Genomic DNA, 12,436 nt, shown 5'->3' with positions numbered 1-12,436 from the left:
CAGACCTTCTCGAGATCACACTTCACATTTGGGAATGGTGCATTCCGAGGGGAATCTTCTTCCAAGCAGTCCATTTGCCAGGGAAAGAGAATGACCTAGCCGACCAACTCAGCAGGTCTCTCACGACTTGCCACAAATGGATGCTCCATCACAAGACAGTGACTGACCTTCAATTGGTGGGGAACACCACAAATCTACCTCTTTGCAACAGCCTTGAACAGCCAGTGCGTCCAGTTCTGTTCCTGGTCACAGACAAACAATTTCCTCGGAGACGCATTCCTCTTCACCTGGTTGGAAGAAATGTTCTATGCATTCCCTCTGTTCCCACTGATCACCAGAGTGGTGTCCAAAATGATGGCAGACCGCTCAGATTCCATCCTGATCGCTTCTTGATGGCCAAGAAAACCTTGGTTTCCGTCCCTGCTCCATCTGTCCGAGAGAGCTTCTCCGACTTGAGTTCTGTCCCAACCTTCTCTTCAAGACAGCCGGGTTCAACATCCAGACATCGACAACCTGCCGCTGGTGGCCTGAAGACTTCGTCCTTAGCGTTGCTCCCTCCCTCAGTACAGATAGTGATCTTGGCTGCCCGGAAGCTGGCTACAAAGAAATCCTACACATCTAAATGGAAGAAGTTTGCTGATTTCCTTTCTGTGAGGGACCTTTCCCCATCACAGGTGTCGACATTGACGGTGCTGGAGTTCCTGATGTCCTTGTTGGACATCACATGCTCCATCAAATGCTACCTCTCTGCCATCTGCTCTTATCAGTTTGAGGGCAGACCTTCCTTTTTCAAAGATCCTCTTGTGAAGTTTCCTGAAGGGTTTCAATAATCTACCTCCTCCAGTCTCAGTACCGACACCAGCCTGGAGCTTGGACATCGTGCTGTCTTGTTTCCAAGAAGCCTTTTGAACCCATGGCCACTGCTGATTTAAGGCTGTTGACTTGGAAAACAGCTTTCCTGGTGGCCATCACCTCTGCCCGCCATCCAGGTGAGCTCTGTGCTTTGCAGAGGGACCAGCCTTTCCTTAGGTTTCATAAGGACAAGGTTGTCCTCTGGACTGACATTACCTTTTTGCCAAAAGTGGTGTCTTCTTTTCATACGTGTCAGGACATTGTGTTGCTGACCCTGGCTTCGAACCCAACCACCAATACCGAATGCCACTTACATACTTTGGACGTTCAGAGAGCCTTGGCTTTCTACCTGGACAGGACTATGGGTTCGAGCCAGTCCAAGAAACTATTCCAGTGCTACTTGGAACCTAAGGGACTACCTGTGACTGCGTAGAGGTTTTCCAAATGTGTGGCTGGTACCATCCACCTCTGCTATGAACTGTCGGGTAGACCTCTCTCTGCCAGGGTTCCAACTTGATTTACATGGATTTACAATGACAACCTTGACCAAATGTCTTGTGCTTTGTTTACAAACTGTTGATGATGTTCATTTTCAATTGCCAAAACTGACATGGTTTACACATGTGCCTTATGACTTGAATGCCTTTTTTGAAAATGCAGTGCACTTGTTGATGGCTTATTTAAAAAGTACTATTTATTGAGGTACTAAATGCTTCAAACACAGTTTTTGGTTCATTGCTACAGATCTTGTTTATCCTATGGGAGGAACTACTCTTACAGGACAAGACAGTGAAACACTTGACTGGTTGGCCCTGACTTCTGGAGCAGCAAGGAGGAGTAACCCATGCCAGGGTATTCTTCATTCCACTGCTGTCCAACTTTCCATTTTCTTATTTCATTAAGGCTGACAGAACTATAATCTCAAAAGATGGCCTGTATTGAGTATAATTTTTAGCTGTATTCCAAAACTAAATTATTCATGGACCATCACCTTCAGTAATGTTACTTGCTAACTTGAATTTTGTTTCAGATTACGCCAGCTACCTTCTCAGTTGATGCAATATCCTGCACAAGCATTTAAAGTCCTGTTGGCTGGATTTAAGTCTGCTTTATGTGATCCAGAAGCAGAAAGAATTCCTTATTGTCCTGACTGGAATATAGAAGCATTGTGGGCTGCATTGGACTGTTTCAAAGGGAAAAATCTCTCTGCTTCCTCAGTAGTAAGCCTTTATCTGTCTTCTCATTTTATCCTATCCTTTTAAAGCTTAAGCTTTGTCAGAGGTGCCACTGGAACCAGAATTTACCAGAGTAAGCCAGAATCCAATTCTTTCTAACGGGTGGGTGCAGACTACACCTTCTCAATTTGTGGCATGTGTTCAAAGCAAGGAATATTGGAGTGAGGAAAAGATTGTTGTTCTGGCACTACTTTTATGATAGTGATCACAGCTGGGACCATTTTAGAGCCTTTAAACCATCCCAGTTATCTAATGTTGTTGATAATTAAGTCTGCTACAAGTTGTGGTAAAGAAGCCACACTTCTAATGAAAATCATTTTGGAATAAGCATGGTTGGTTTTAGAAGTGTATGCTCTTCCATTCTTTTGGCCCACTTTTATTGCCTTCGTAAAACAAGAATCGTGGCTTGATCCTTCCATCTTGAGATAAACTAGCACTTCCATTTAATTTAGGAATGATCAAGGCACGGTTCACTGTGCCAGTGAGTCAAAGTCAGTCAAACCAAAAGGAGCCTAATCCACCTACGTTTAATAACCATCCACTTTATAGATGACAATGAATCTTGCCTGGTGAACAAGATTTGAATAGTTGGGCTCTCTCATCTGCATTGCAGTTGGAATGTTTAAGCATTTGTTTAGCAGGACTCCCAAGGTGATGTACAGTACAGCAAATAAAAACAGGCAAACATGTTATTCCAAAATAACTTTTTAAAATCAAGTTTTTTAAGAACATAGTTGAAACCATCAGACCAGAAAGGCTGTATGTGGAGAAGCTAGAGCGTGTCCAAGGGAGGGCAACTAAGATGGTGAAAGGTCTGGAAACCGTGCCCTATGAGGAACGCCTTAGGGAGCTGGGGATGTTTAGCTGGAGAAGAGAAGGTTAAGAGGTGATATGATAGCCCTGTTTAAATATTTGAAGGGATGTCATATTGAGGAGGGTGCATGCTCCAGAGATTAGAATGCGGAAAAATGGGTGCACACAGCAGGAAAAGAGATTCTACATCAACATTAGGAGGAACTTCCTGACAGTAAGGGCTGTTCGACAGTGGAACACACTCCCTCGAAGTGTGGTGGAGTCTCCTTCCTTAGAGTTCTTTAAACAGAGGCTGGATGGCCATCTGATGGGGATGCCTTGATTGGGAGTTCTTGCATGGCAGGGGGTTGTACTGGATGGCCCTTGTGGTCTCTTCCAACTCTATGATTCTATGATTTGCTAGACGTTCAAAGAATGAAGCCAGCCTGACATTACTTGAGGGAATTCCATAGCCAAGATGTTGCTACAGAGAAAATGTTTTATTACAGTTTCTCAAAGTGTTCCCCGGGGAGGGGGGGGGGGTATATAGAGGTCCTCCTCTTCCTAAACCTTTTGTGTCCTGGAGGGGAAGAGAGAGGCAAGGAGGATGCTTGGGCCCTCTGAGGGAAGGAGAAAGAACAGTTTTCTTCTTGTTGCTGCTGTTGTTTACTTTCAGGTTGAACCTGACAACCTTTTCCTGGGGTTTTCTTGGCAAGATGTGTTCAAAGGAGGTTTGCCATTGCCTTCCCCTGAGACTGAGAGAGTGTGACTTGCCCAGGGTCACCCAGTGGGTTTACATGGCTGAGCTGGGAATCATACTTGGTCTCCAGAGTCATAGTCCAGCACTCAAACCGCTACGCCACACTGGCTTATATTTTCCAGCGATGGAGAGAAGGCATCCTTGATGTATGGGTTAGACCCTGTGGCTCGCTCTAGGTCAGGCAGGAAGTAGACAAAACTTTAGAGGCGTGTCCACAGGATAGGACTAACCCCCAAAGCAAGTTTCAGTTTCGTTTCTGCCTCTGCTCTGGTCAGACGCTTTCAGATCAGCTCTGCTGCTTTTCCTCCTCTATTTCTTTCAACAACAAAAACAACAACTTTATTTCTCTCCTGTTCCTTTTGCCTCTGCCTCCTATCTGTCCCCTCTCCTGTCTCTTTGGACTGCCAGGGGACCAACAACGATGTCAGGGGCTGGGGATCAGGAGGACAGCCCAGGCATGTCCTGTGATTCCCTGAACTTGGCTAGAGAGCAACCCAGTCACTCTCTCAGCCCCTATGAAGACAAAGAGCCTGCTGCTAGGACTGCCAGGGCCAGGTCGGAGGAGGGAGAACCCTCGTCTCCGAACCTACAGGGGCCCCACTGCACCCTCCAGCAAAAGGACCGGACCCAGGCCACATTGGAGGACTCAAGACAGGGTGTGAGTACTACCCCCACCCAACTGGCCCCCCCGCTGCAAGCATTGCCACCGGAGCTCTCCTCCATAATTGCTTCCCTCATCTCCTTCCAAGCTGCAGCTTTATCTGGCCAACAGCCCTGTCCTGCAGCCCTTCCCCTCCCTCTCTCTGGGGATGACTGGCACCATTTCAGACCACCTGAGACAGCCTTCCCTCCCTACCTCTCAGCCAGCTCCAGCCCAGTGCATCCCTGCCTCTGCCCAGAGAGCCCCAACCAGGACAAGGTCTTCCTCTTCCTCCTCTCCAGTTGCCCGCTCCTCCCTGGATTCCATCCCTCCCTCTGAAAGGGGAAAATTCACCCCCAGAAAAACTGCCCTCAAGCCTCCCAAAAAGGGCGGGAAAAGTCTCCCGGGCTCCTCTGCAGCTGCTGCTAAGACAAAAACTAAGCGACCAGCGCCACCTACTGGCCAACAGCACAAATCAAAAAGGCCCAAAGCCTCCATTATTCTGCATTCTTCTGATGATGAGGATGATGCAGAGGACCTTTCAAACAAATTATCTCACAGTGAAGAGGGCTTACTCACCCTTGACGAATTATCTGTTGATGATGATGATGGAGAAGATCCCACACCCTCCTCCAGCAGACTTTTCCCCCAAGAGGACTTTCAAATCCTGTTGAAAAAAGCAATAAAAACTCTTGAATTGCCTATAAATGCTACCATCCCTCAAACTCAAGACACAGACCTTCCCCAGGGAAAGGGCGACTCCTTCCCACAACCTGGGCCCCCTTCTATCGAGGTCCCCTTTACTTCAGATTTTATGAAGGTTATTAGGGAAGAGTGGTCTAAGCCAGCCACAGCCAGACCAAATCCTCAATCATTCAAAAAATTTTATAACCTTCCCCAATCAGTCATGTCAAAGCTCCAAGTCCCCTTGGTTGATGCTCCCGTTGCAGCTTTGACCACATCCGCGGTCTACTGCAAAGATGGAGACGATGCCCTAAAAAACCACGAAGACAAAAGAGCCGATTCGGCCTTAAGAAAATCATTTGATGCCTCCTCCACAGCCATCAGGGCTGCATCTACTGTCTCCATTCTCTCCAGGGCCGCTTTTACTTGGGCTAGAGACCTTATCCAAGAAGTACCTAAGGGCAACATTAAATTACGCCAGGGCATCAATAAACTTCTCAAGGTGTTGGCTTTTTCTTCTGATGCTTCTCTTGACATCATGCAACTAAGTGCCAGGGCTCAAGCAGCATCTGTCCCAGTAAGGAGACAGATTTGGCTAAAAAATTGGACGGTTGATGCCAAGTCCAAACAAAACCTCACCATGGCCCCCTTCAGCAGACAAAAACTATTTGGAGACGCACTTGAACCCGTCCTCATAGAAACCAAGGACAAGAAAAAAGCCTTACCTTCACTACCCAAAAGAGATGAAAAGCGATCCTTTCGCCAGGGACAGGGTTCCTTTCGCTCATACAAAAACAATCAATCTTCCTTTCGTTCCAGAGACCCTAGGTCCAACAAAAATCAGTGGTCTGACCGAAAGCCATATGGCCGACAACAATACCACTCCCGAGGATTCGGAAGGCCTAACAACTCTTCCAACCAACAACAGGGGCCATCTATCTCCAAACAAAACCGTAATTCCCCCAGAGAATGACTGGCCGCCACACCTAGTGGGCGGCAGACTTCTACACTTCGCCCACATTTGGGAAGCCTCAACTGCAGACAAATGGGTTCTCACCACACTGAGACACGGTTATCTGATAGACTTTTACAACCTTCCTCACGACCACTTTGTTCCATCACCGATGTCTCAACGTCACAAAAAACACAAGTTGATGTTACAAGCCATAGATCACCTACTACAAATTGGAGCGATAGAACAAGTTCCATCTTCAGAAATGTACAAAGGTTGCTACTCTATTTTGTTCATTGTGCCAAAAAAGGACGGGTCATGGAGGGCTGTACTGGACCTAAAATGGGTCAACAAATTTGTCAGAAAACGTCGTTTCCGTATGGAAACTCTAAAGACCATCCTAGAGGCCATCAGACCTCACGACTTTCTTTGTTCTCTAGATTTAACTCAAGCCTACCTTCATATTCCTGTTCACCCTCTCCACCGCCGATTTCTGAGATTCTCCTACCACCACAACCATTACCAATACAAGGCCCTTCCATTTGGCCTCTCATCAGCTCCTCGGGTTTTTACAAAGATCATGATATCGCTGGTGGCCCATTGGAGACTACAGGGAATCCACGTCCATCCTTATTTAGACGACATCTTAATTCGCTCACCATCACTCCAACAAGGCCGTCAGGATGTCCATCTGGTCCTATCCTCATTGACAAGACATGGTTTTCTGGTCAATCGTGGGAAGAGCCACGTAGAGCCTTGCCAACATATTCTCCACCTCGGGGCGATCATCGATACCCTACACGGCAAGGTATACCTCTCACCAGAAAGAATAAACAAACTTCGTCAGACCATCAACCTCGTGTCCCGCTCTCACTCGACAAACCTTTTACTCCTGGCGAGATTACAAGGCTTAATGATATCAATGATAGACTGCACACCCTGGGCCCGATTTCACTCAAGGCCTCTTCAGTGGTTTCTCCTTCCTCACCAAAAACACATATCCTCAAAGGTCAACAAACGACTGATACTTCCTCACAGAGTCAGACACTCCCTCCTTTGGTGGACTTCTCCCAATCTCAAAACAGGTCGGCCACTCTGGCCTCCTCAAGAACTACAACTGACGACAGATGCCAGTCTGCGGGGCTGGGGAGCCACACTCAACAACTCCTATACACAGGGAAGATGGTCCGTCCAAGAACAAAGCCACAACATAAATCTCCTAGAACTCAGAGCGGTGCGCCTGGCTCTTCTACAATTCTCATCCCTGGTCAAAGGACAACCAGTGTTGATTCGGACAGACAACATGTCAACAAAAGCCCACATAAATCGACAAGGAGGCACAAGATCAAAGTCTCTAATGAGCGAGACAGAGCTTCTTTTCAAGTGGTCACAAACAAATCTCCTCTCGATAAGATCAGAACACATCAAGGGGACTCTAAATACGAGAGCCGACTGGCTCAGCAGACAGGACATAGACCAGTCAGAGTGGCAGCTACATCCCCAAGTCTTTCACATGGTGACACACAAGCTCGGAACGCCCCTGGTAGATCTCTTCGCATCGCCCATAAACAATCAACTGCCACGCTTCTTCTCTCGGTTCCTAACTCAAGGAGCGGAACAAATGGACGCTCTACATGCCCCATGGCCAGACGGGATTCTATATGCCTTCCCTCCAACGTCCATGATCAACAAGTGCCTAAAAAAGGCAAGAAAAGAAAGAGCGACAATAATTCTAATAGCCCCATACTGGCCAAGAAGACCATGGTTCTCAGAGATCCTGACAATGGCTCAAGAGTCTCTCAAGCTCCCGCTTCGCCCAGACCTTCTATCCCAGGGTCAGTTTCACCATCCAGATCCAGCCTGGCTCAACCTTCACGCTTGGAGGTTGAACGCCGAAATATGATAAAAGAAGGGCTCACGTCTAGGGTGATAGACACCATCATCAATGCTAGACGACCTTCCACCAGACGAATATACGAATATTCTTTCAGATCATTTGCCCGTTGGTGTAAGCTAAACAAACTTAACCCACTCAAGGCATCTGTGAGCTCTCTACTTTCTTACCTCCAAGAAGGACTTGATAAAGGTCTTAAGCCCAACACTCTCAAAAGACAGGTCTCTGCCATCACGTCTGCTTTTCCTCAAAAACACGCTAACAAACTGTCCAACAACTACTATGTCAGAAGGTTTCTTCGAGCAGCCACTCTCATCCGACCTCCCACAGTACACAGATACCCTAACTGGGACCTACACAAGGTACTTTCGGCTCTTACCAAAGCTCCGTTTGAACCACTAAAAGACATAGACTTAAAATTCCTTACCTGGAAGGTTCTATTCCTCACAGCCATCACCTCGGCCAAGAGAGTCTCAGAACTTGGCGCCCTGTCCATACGCAAAGAGCTCTGCGTGTTCAGAGAAGACTCTGTGTTGCTAAGACTAGATCCAACGTTTATAACCAAGATAAACTCTACATTCCACAGGTCCCAAGATATCATCCTACCTTCTTTTTGCCCTCAACCCAAAAAAGACTTGGAAAAGACCTGGCATACACTGGATGTTCGGAGGGCTCTCCGCACTTATATTAATAGAACTAAAAGGTTCCGTTTGACTGACAGCCTTTTTATCTCGTTCCACAAAAATTCCATGGGAAAAAAGGTGTCCGTTTCTACACTTTCTCGATGGATCAGGTCCTGCATATCCATGTGTTATACAGATTCTACAAAGCCTCTTCCTGGAACTGTTTTCGCTCATTCTACACGTAGTGCTTCAACCTCGGCGGCACTCTCCACTAATGCCTCTCTAGAAGAGATCTGCAGGGCAGCTACATGGTCCTCGACATCTACCTTTGTCCGACATTACCGCCTGGACTCCTTCCAGTCATCTGAGGCGGCTTTTGGAAGAAGGGTACTACAGGCTGTAGTACCTCATTAACTCAATCTTCTTCTACCCACCCTTATTTTTGGGGAGCTATGCCATATCCCATACATCAAGGATGCCTTCTCTCCATCGCTGGAAAAATAAACATTGGCTTACCTGGTGAGATGTTTGTTTTGAGCGATGGAGACGAAGGCATCCTCCCCTCCCTCTGATTGGTCTTGATCTCCTGGCACCCAGTTTTTGAGGTCAACCATTAGTGTTTTTTCTCGTCACATTGGACGTTTACAGTTTTTTGGTTACTGGGTCTTTTTCAGATGCCCTAAAATTTGGTTCTTAGTTGTTTGAGAGTTCTTAGAAACTTTCCTTCTCTAGGCTGTTACATTAACTGAAACTTGCTTTGGGGGTTAGTCCTATCCTGTGGACACGCCTCTAAAGTTTTGTCTACTTCCTGCCTGACCTAGAGCGAGCCACAGGGTCTAACCCATACATCAAGGATGCCTTCGTCTCCATCGCTCAAAACAAACATCTCACCAGGTAAGCCAATGTTTATTTTCCTTATAAGATATTAGAATATAAATATACATTAATGTGTGAATGAAAATACGCACACTAAACAAACAAAATATTTTTATTTATAAGCAGGGTGATGCAGCATCCAGATGTTGATGTAAAGGGAAGTCATAAGGGCAAAAAGTCCTGAGAACCATTGCTGTATTCTGTATTCACCAGCCAAGCCTGTTGCAATGACACAGTGATTGAAAACTCTAATATAGATCTCTATGTTATCCTTTAATACTGAATATATCTTGCTTTCAGACACACACCCCAGAGCATACTGTGTTTTTGTATGAAGATGGAAATTTGTTTCATATGAAGCTGGTAGAAATGGGATTTGCAGAATTAATCTAATGATAGGTAAGCCTGCTGAACTTGAAGTGTTAGATGTGTGAGCAATTTGTAAACTTCACAGTTTCACTAACCAGATAAAGGCACTGTAAGCTTCCTTTTTTGTTTTGTTTTGCTTTAAATCAAAACCCCAACCATTTCGGGATGACTATAGAAACACCGTGCAAGCCATGGACAGAATCCTACTACAAGGCTAAGAAATGTTTGGCTTTCCGGATGTTTATACCTATAACTCATCAGCCTCAATCCAGGACAACCACCATTTTGGAATCATGGAATCTGTAATTTAAGACATCTGGAAGGTCTGGGTGGTTCTGTAGAGACAGACAAACTAAAATAGCTGAAATGATGCAGGCCTAAACAAGACAAGATGTCATGGATATAATCAGCATTAGGGATATTTTAAAAAGAATATTGCAGGGGTGGGAGAGTAGGTAGCATCTTTCCTGTTCCCCTTGTGTTCCCAATGGATCGGGATACGCTTTTTATGGGTAGGGATTTTTATTTGCCTGAATGTAAATAGGCAAGGGGCCAAATCCAAAGCTGGAGTGCATAAAATCACCTTTTCCTCACATAAGGGTTTAGAACCTTGTACCTTGACTTACTTTACTTTTTCAAAGGTGCTCATGTAAATTCTAATTGTATGAATGGGTATTACATCTAATTTACTTGTAACTTCTACGCTAGCAATTTCTGGCCACAAATGGTTTGTCAATCAGTCATAAAACAGAGCGGAAATTGATATTGATGTAAGATTTATGTGAGTGCTCAAACCTTGGTTGCAAGTTGAATTATGAAAGGTTCTAGGAGCCTATTTGGATGGGGAGATCAGAGTCCTGATTATTTTCTCCTGGTGCATTTTGCTCTTTATTATCACCTTTGAGGAACTACCTAGTGAAGTGGTGCCAGGCTAAGCATGTTCTAAATCATAGCCTCTGACTTGGTATCCATTCCTCTGTTGAGTGCTGGATTTGATTAAAGTGAAGCTCAAGGTAGTCCCTTGACATGAATGTCTAGTCATAATCGACTAGGGTGCTCATCTCGTTACTAAGTTGAAGAGCCAGTGTTGTCCAAAGATGATTCTGGTGGTCGTGTGGTCAGCATGACTCCACCGAACACTGTTACCCTCCCACTGAGAAGTGATACCTGTCTATCTACTTCCATTTGCATGCTTTCGAACTGCCAGGTTGGCAAAAGCTGAGACTAGTGACAGGAGCTCACCCCATCATGTAGCACTTGGGCCTCGAACTGCCAGTCTTCTGATCATCAGAATTGGCATCTTTAACCACTAAGCTGCTGCATCCCTACTTGGGTTTGATTACTTAAGACTCTAAGCCCTCCACTCCCATTGCCTCAGGGAATGCCCAAAAGGGGGGATGGTGATGCCGGATAGGGAATTAGTACAGAAACAGTAAAAGAATGGAGGAGAAATGAGTGTGGAAATGAGAATAATAGGGAGAGGGGTTTGGTCAAAAAATAGGTTCTAACTTTCCATGTACAGGATTTTTTTTAAAAACTCCACTGCTTAAACTTGTGGTCACCCAACTGTAGTCACCAACATTGAACCCAACAAAATATACATCCACTGGCATTTTTATAGGAAAGTATGCACTACAACTTATATTGCTGTACTGTACAAGGAGATCTTGGTTCTAAATTATAATATATTTTTGTGTTTCAGATACAAGTTTTTGATTAAAACCATGCCTGAATGGGAAGAAGTTTCCTTACAGTTCTCTTATGAAGATTTTTTAATTTTATTTCTGTAGTGTATAACTCCGTTTCTGTTGAAATGTTGAAAGGTGTTAAATAAAAATAGTTGTAGATGCATCAGAAAATATTTTGTGTAAGTATGTTGAATTCTATAAAGTCCAAAAGGGTTGTTTGCAAACATGTCTGCCAAAATACTGCAGAATTGTTAGTTTCTTTTCCTTCAGCCTTATGAAATAGAGGGCTTTATGGTCCCATTAATTGGGAAAGCTTATCTTTGGGCGGTGTTTGCATTATAGATGGGATTCTCTGCCAGCAGAAAAGGAGCCATCCATGAATATGTTATCTCCTTCTACTCCCCATGTGAGGCAAAGGAGCCATACAGTTTCATTTTGCCTTCACCCAAAACAAGCTGTTTCTTGGCTGCTTAACTTTATATTTTCTCTTATTTCTCTCTTCTGCATTCCTCTCTCTGTATTCTTTTGGTTGCTGTCATTTTTTAAAAATCCTTCAGTCCTTTTCTTTCTTTTTTTCTTTCTTTCATTTTTTCTTTCTTCTCAAGTCCTTTCCTTCAATAATGTTAAGTCATACTCCATCTTCATGTCTTTAAACTGAATCTTTTTCTTTTATTCGATTTCTGGGACATCGGGAAAGCCCAGCATTCCCTCTGGTAGTTCATAAAAACAAAACACATGGTTTCTAAGGATGTCAAAGCCTTCTTGACTGCCTCTGTCAGAAGACATAAAGAGATGTTTCCATTAGTTTCCCTGCCATTCTGGAGCTGCCTGCATTGGTGTTGTAGGCTCAGGTGAGGTGATGGTGTCGGGGACAAGCTACTCAACTTCCCCCATCACCAGAGAGCTGCCTGTGCAGGTGTTAGGAGTGAGCTGAAGGACCACAATTTCAGTTCAGCCTCCAACTCTGAAGTGGCTGAGAGAGTGGTGATTGGCATACGTCTCTGGCAGCATCTGCCATCAGCCACACTGACATTTTGCCTTCAATTAACCTTTTTATAAATGGGGGAAATA

The 12,436-nt window shown here is 45.0% G+C and overlaps 1 protein-coding gene across 2 annotated transcripts in view; it reads left to right on the top strand.

Annotated features, from left to right (window-relative positions):
• The window catches only part of RNF17 (ring finger protein 17), a 109,866-nt gene extending 98,336 nt beyond the window's left edge, over nt 1-11,530 (top strand). For both annotated transcript variants that reach the window (XM_089512671.1, XM_089512672.1), the window contains exons 35-37: nt 1,883-2,072; nt 9,609-9,707; nt 11,380-11,530. In XM_089512671.1, the coding sequence (XP_089368797.1) occupies nt 1,883-2,072; nt 9,609-9,701 (283 nt within the window). In that variant the 3' untranslated portion in view covers nt 9,702-9,707; nt 11,380-11,530. The remainder of the gene's footprint in view (nt 1-1,882; nt 2,073-9,608; nt 9,708-11,379) is intronic.
• The last annotated feature ends 906 nt before the right edge of the window (nt 11,531-12,436 follow it).

The sequence above is a fragment of the Sceloporus occidentalis genome, unplaced genomic scaffold (assembly GCF_023333645.1).
Source record: "Sceloporus occidentalis isolate IW3139 unplaced genomic scaffold, rSceOcc1.0.p SCAF_2, whole genome shotgun sequence".
NCBI lineage: Eukaryota > Metazoa > Chordata > Lepidosauria > Squamata > Phrynosomatidae > Sceloporus > Sceloporus occidentalis.
This window is presented reverse-complemented; position numbering and strand designations above follow the sequence as displayed.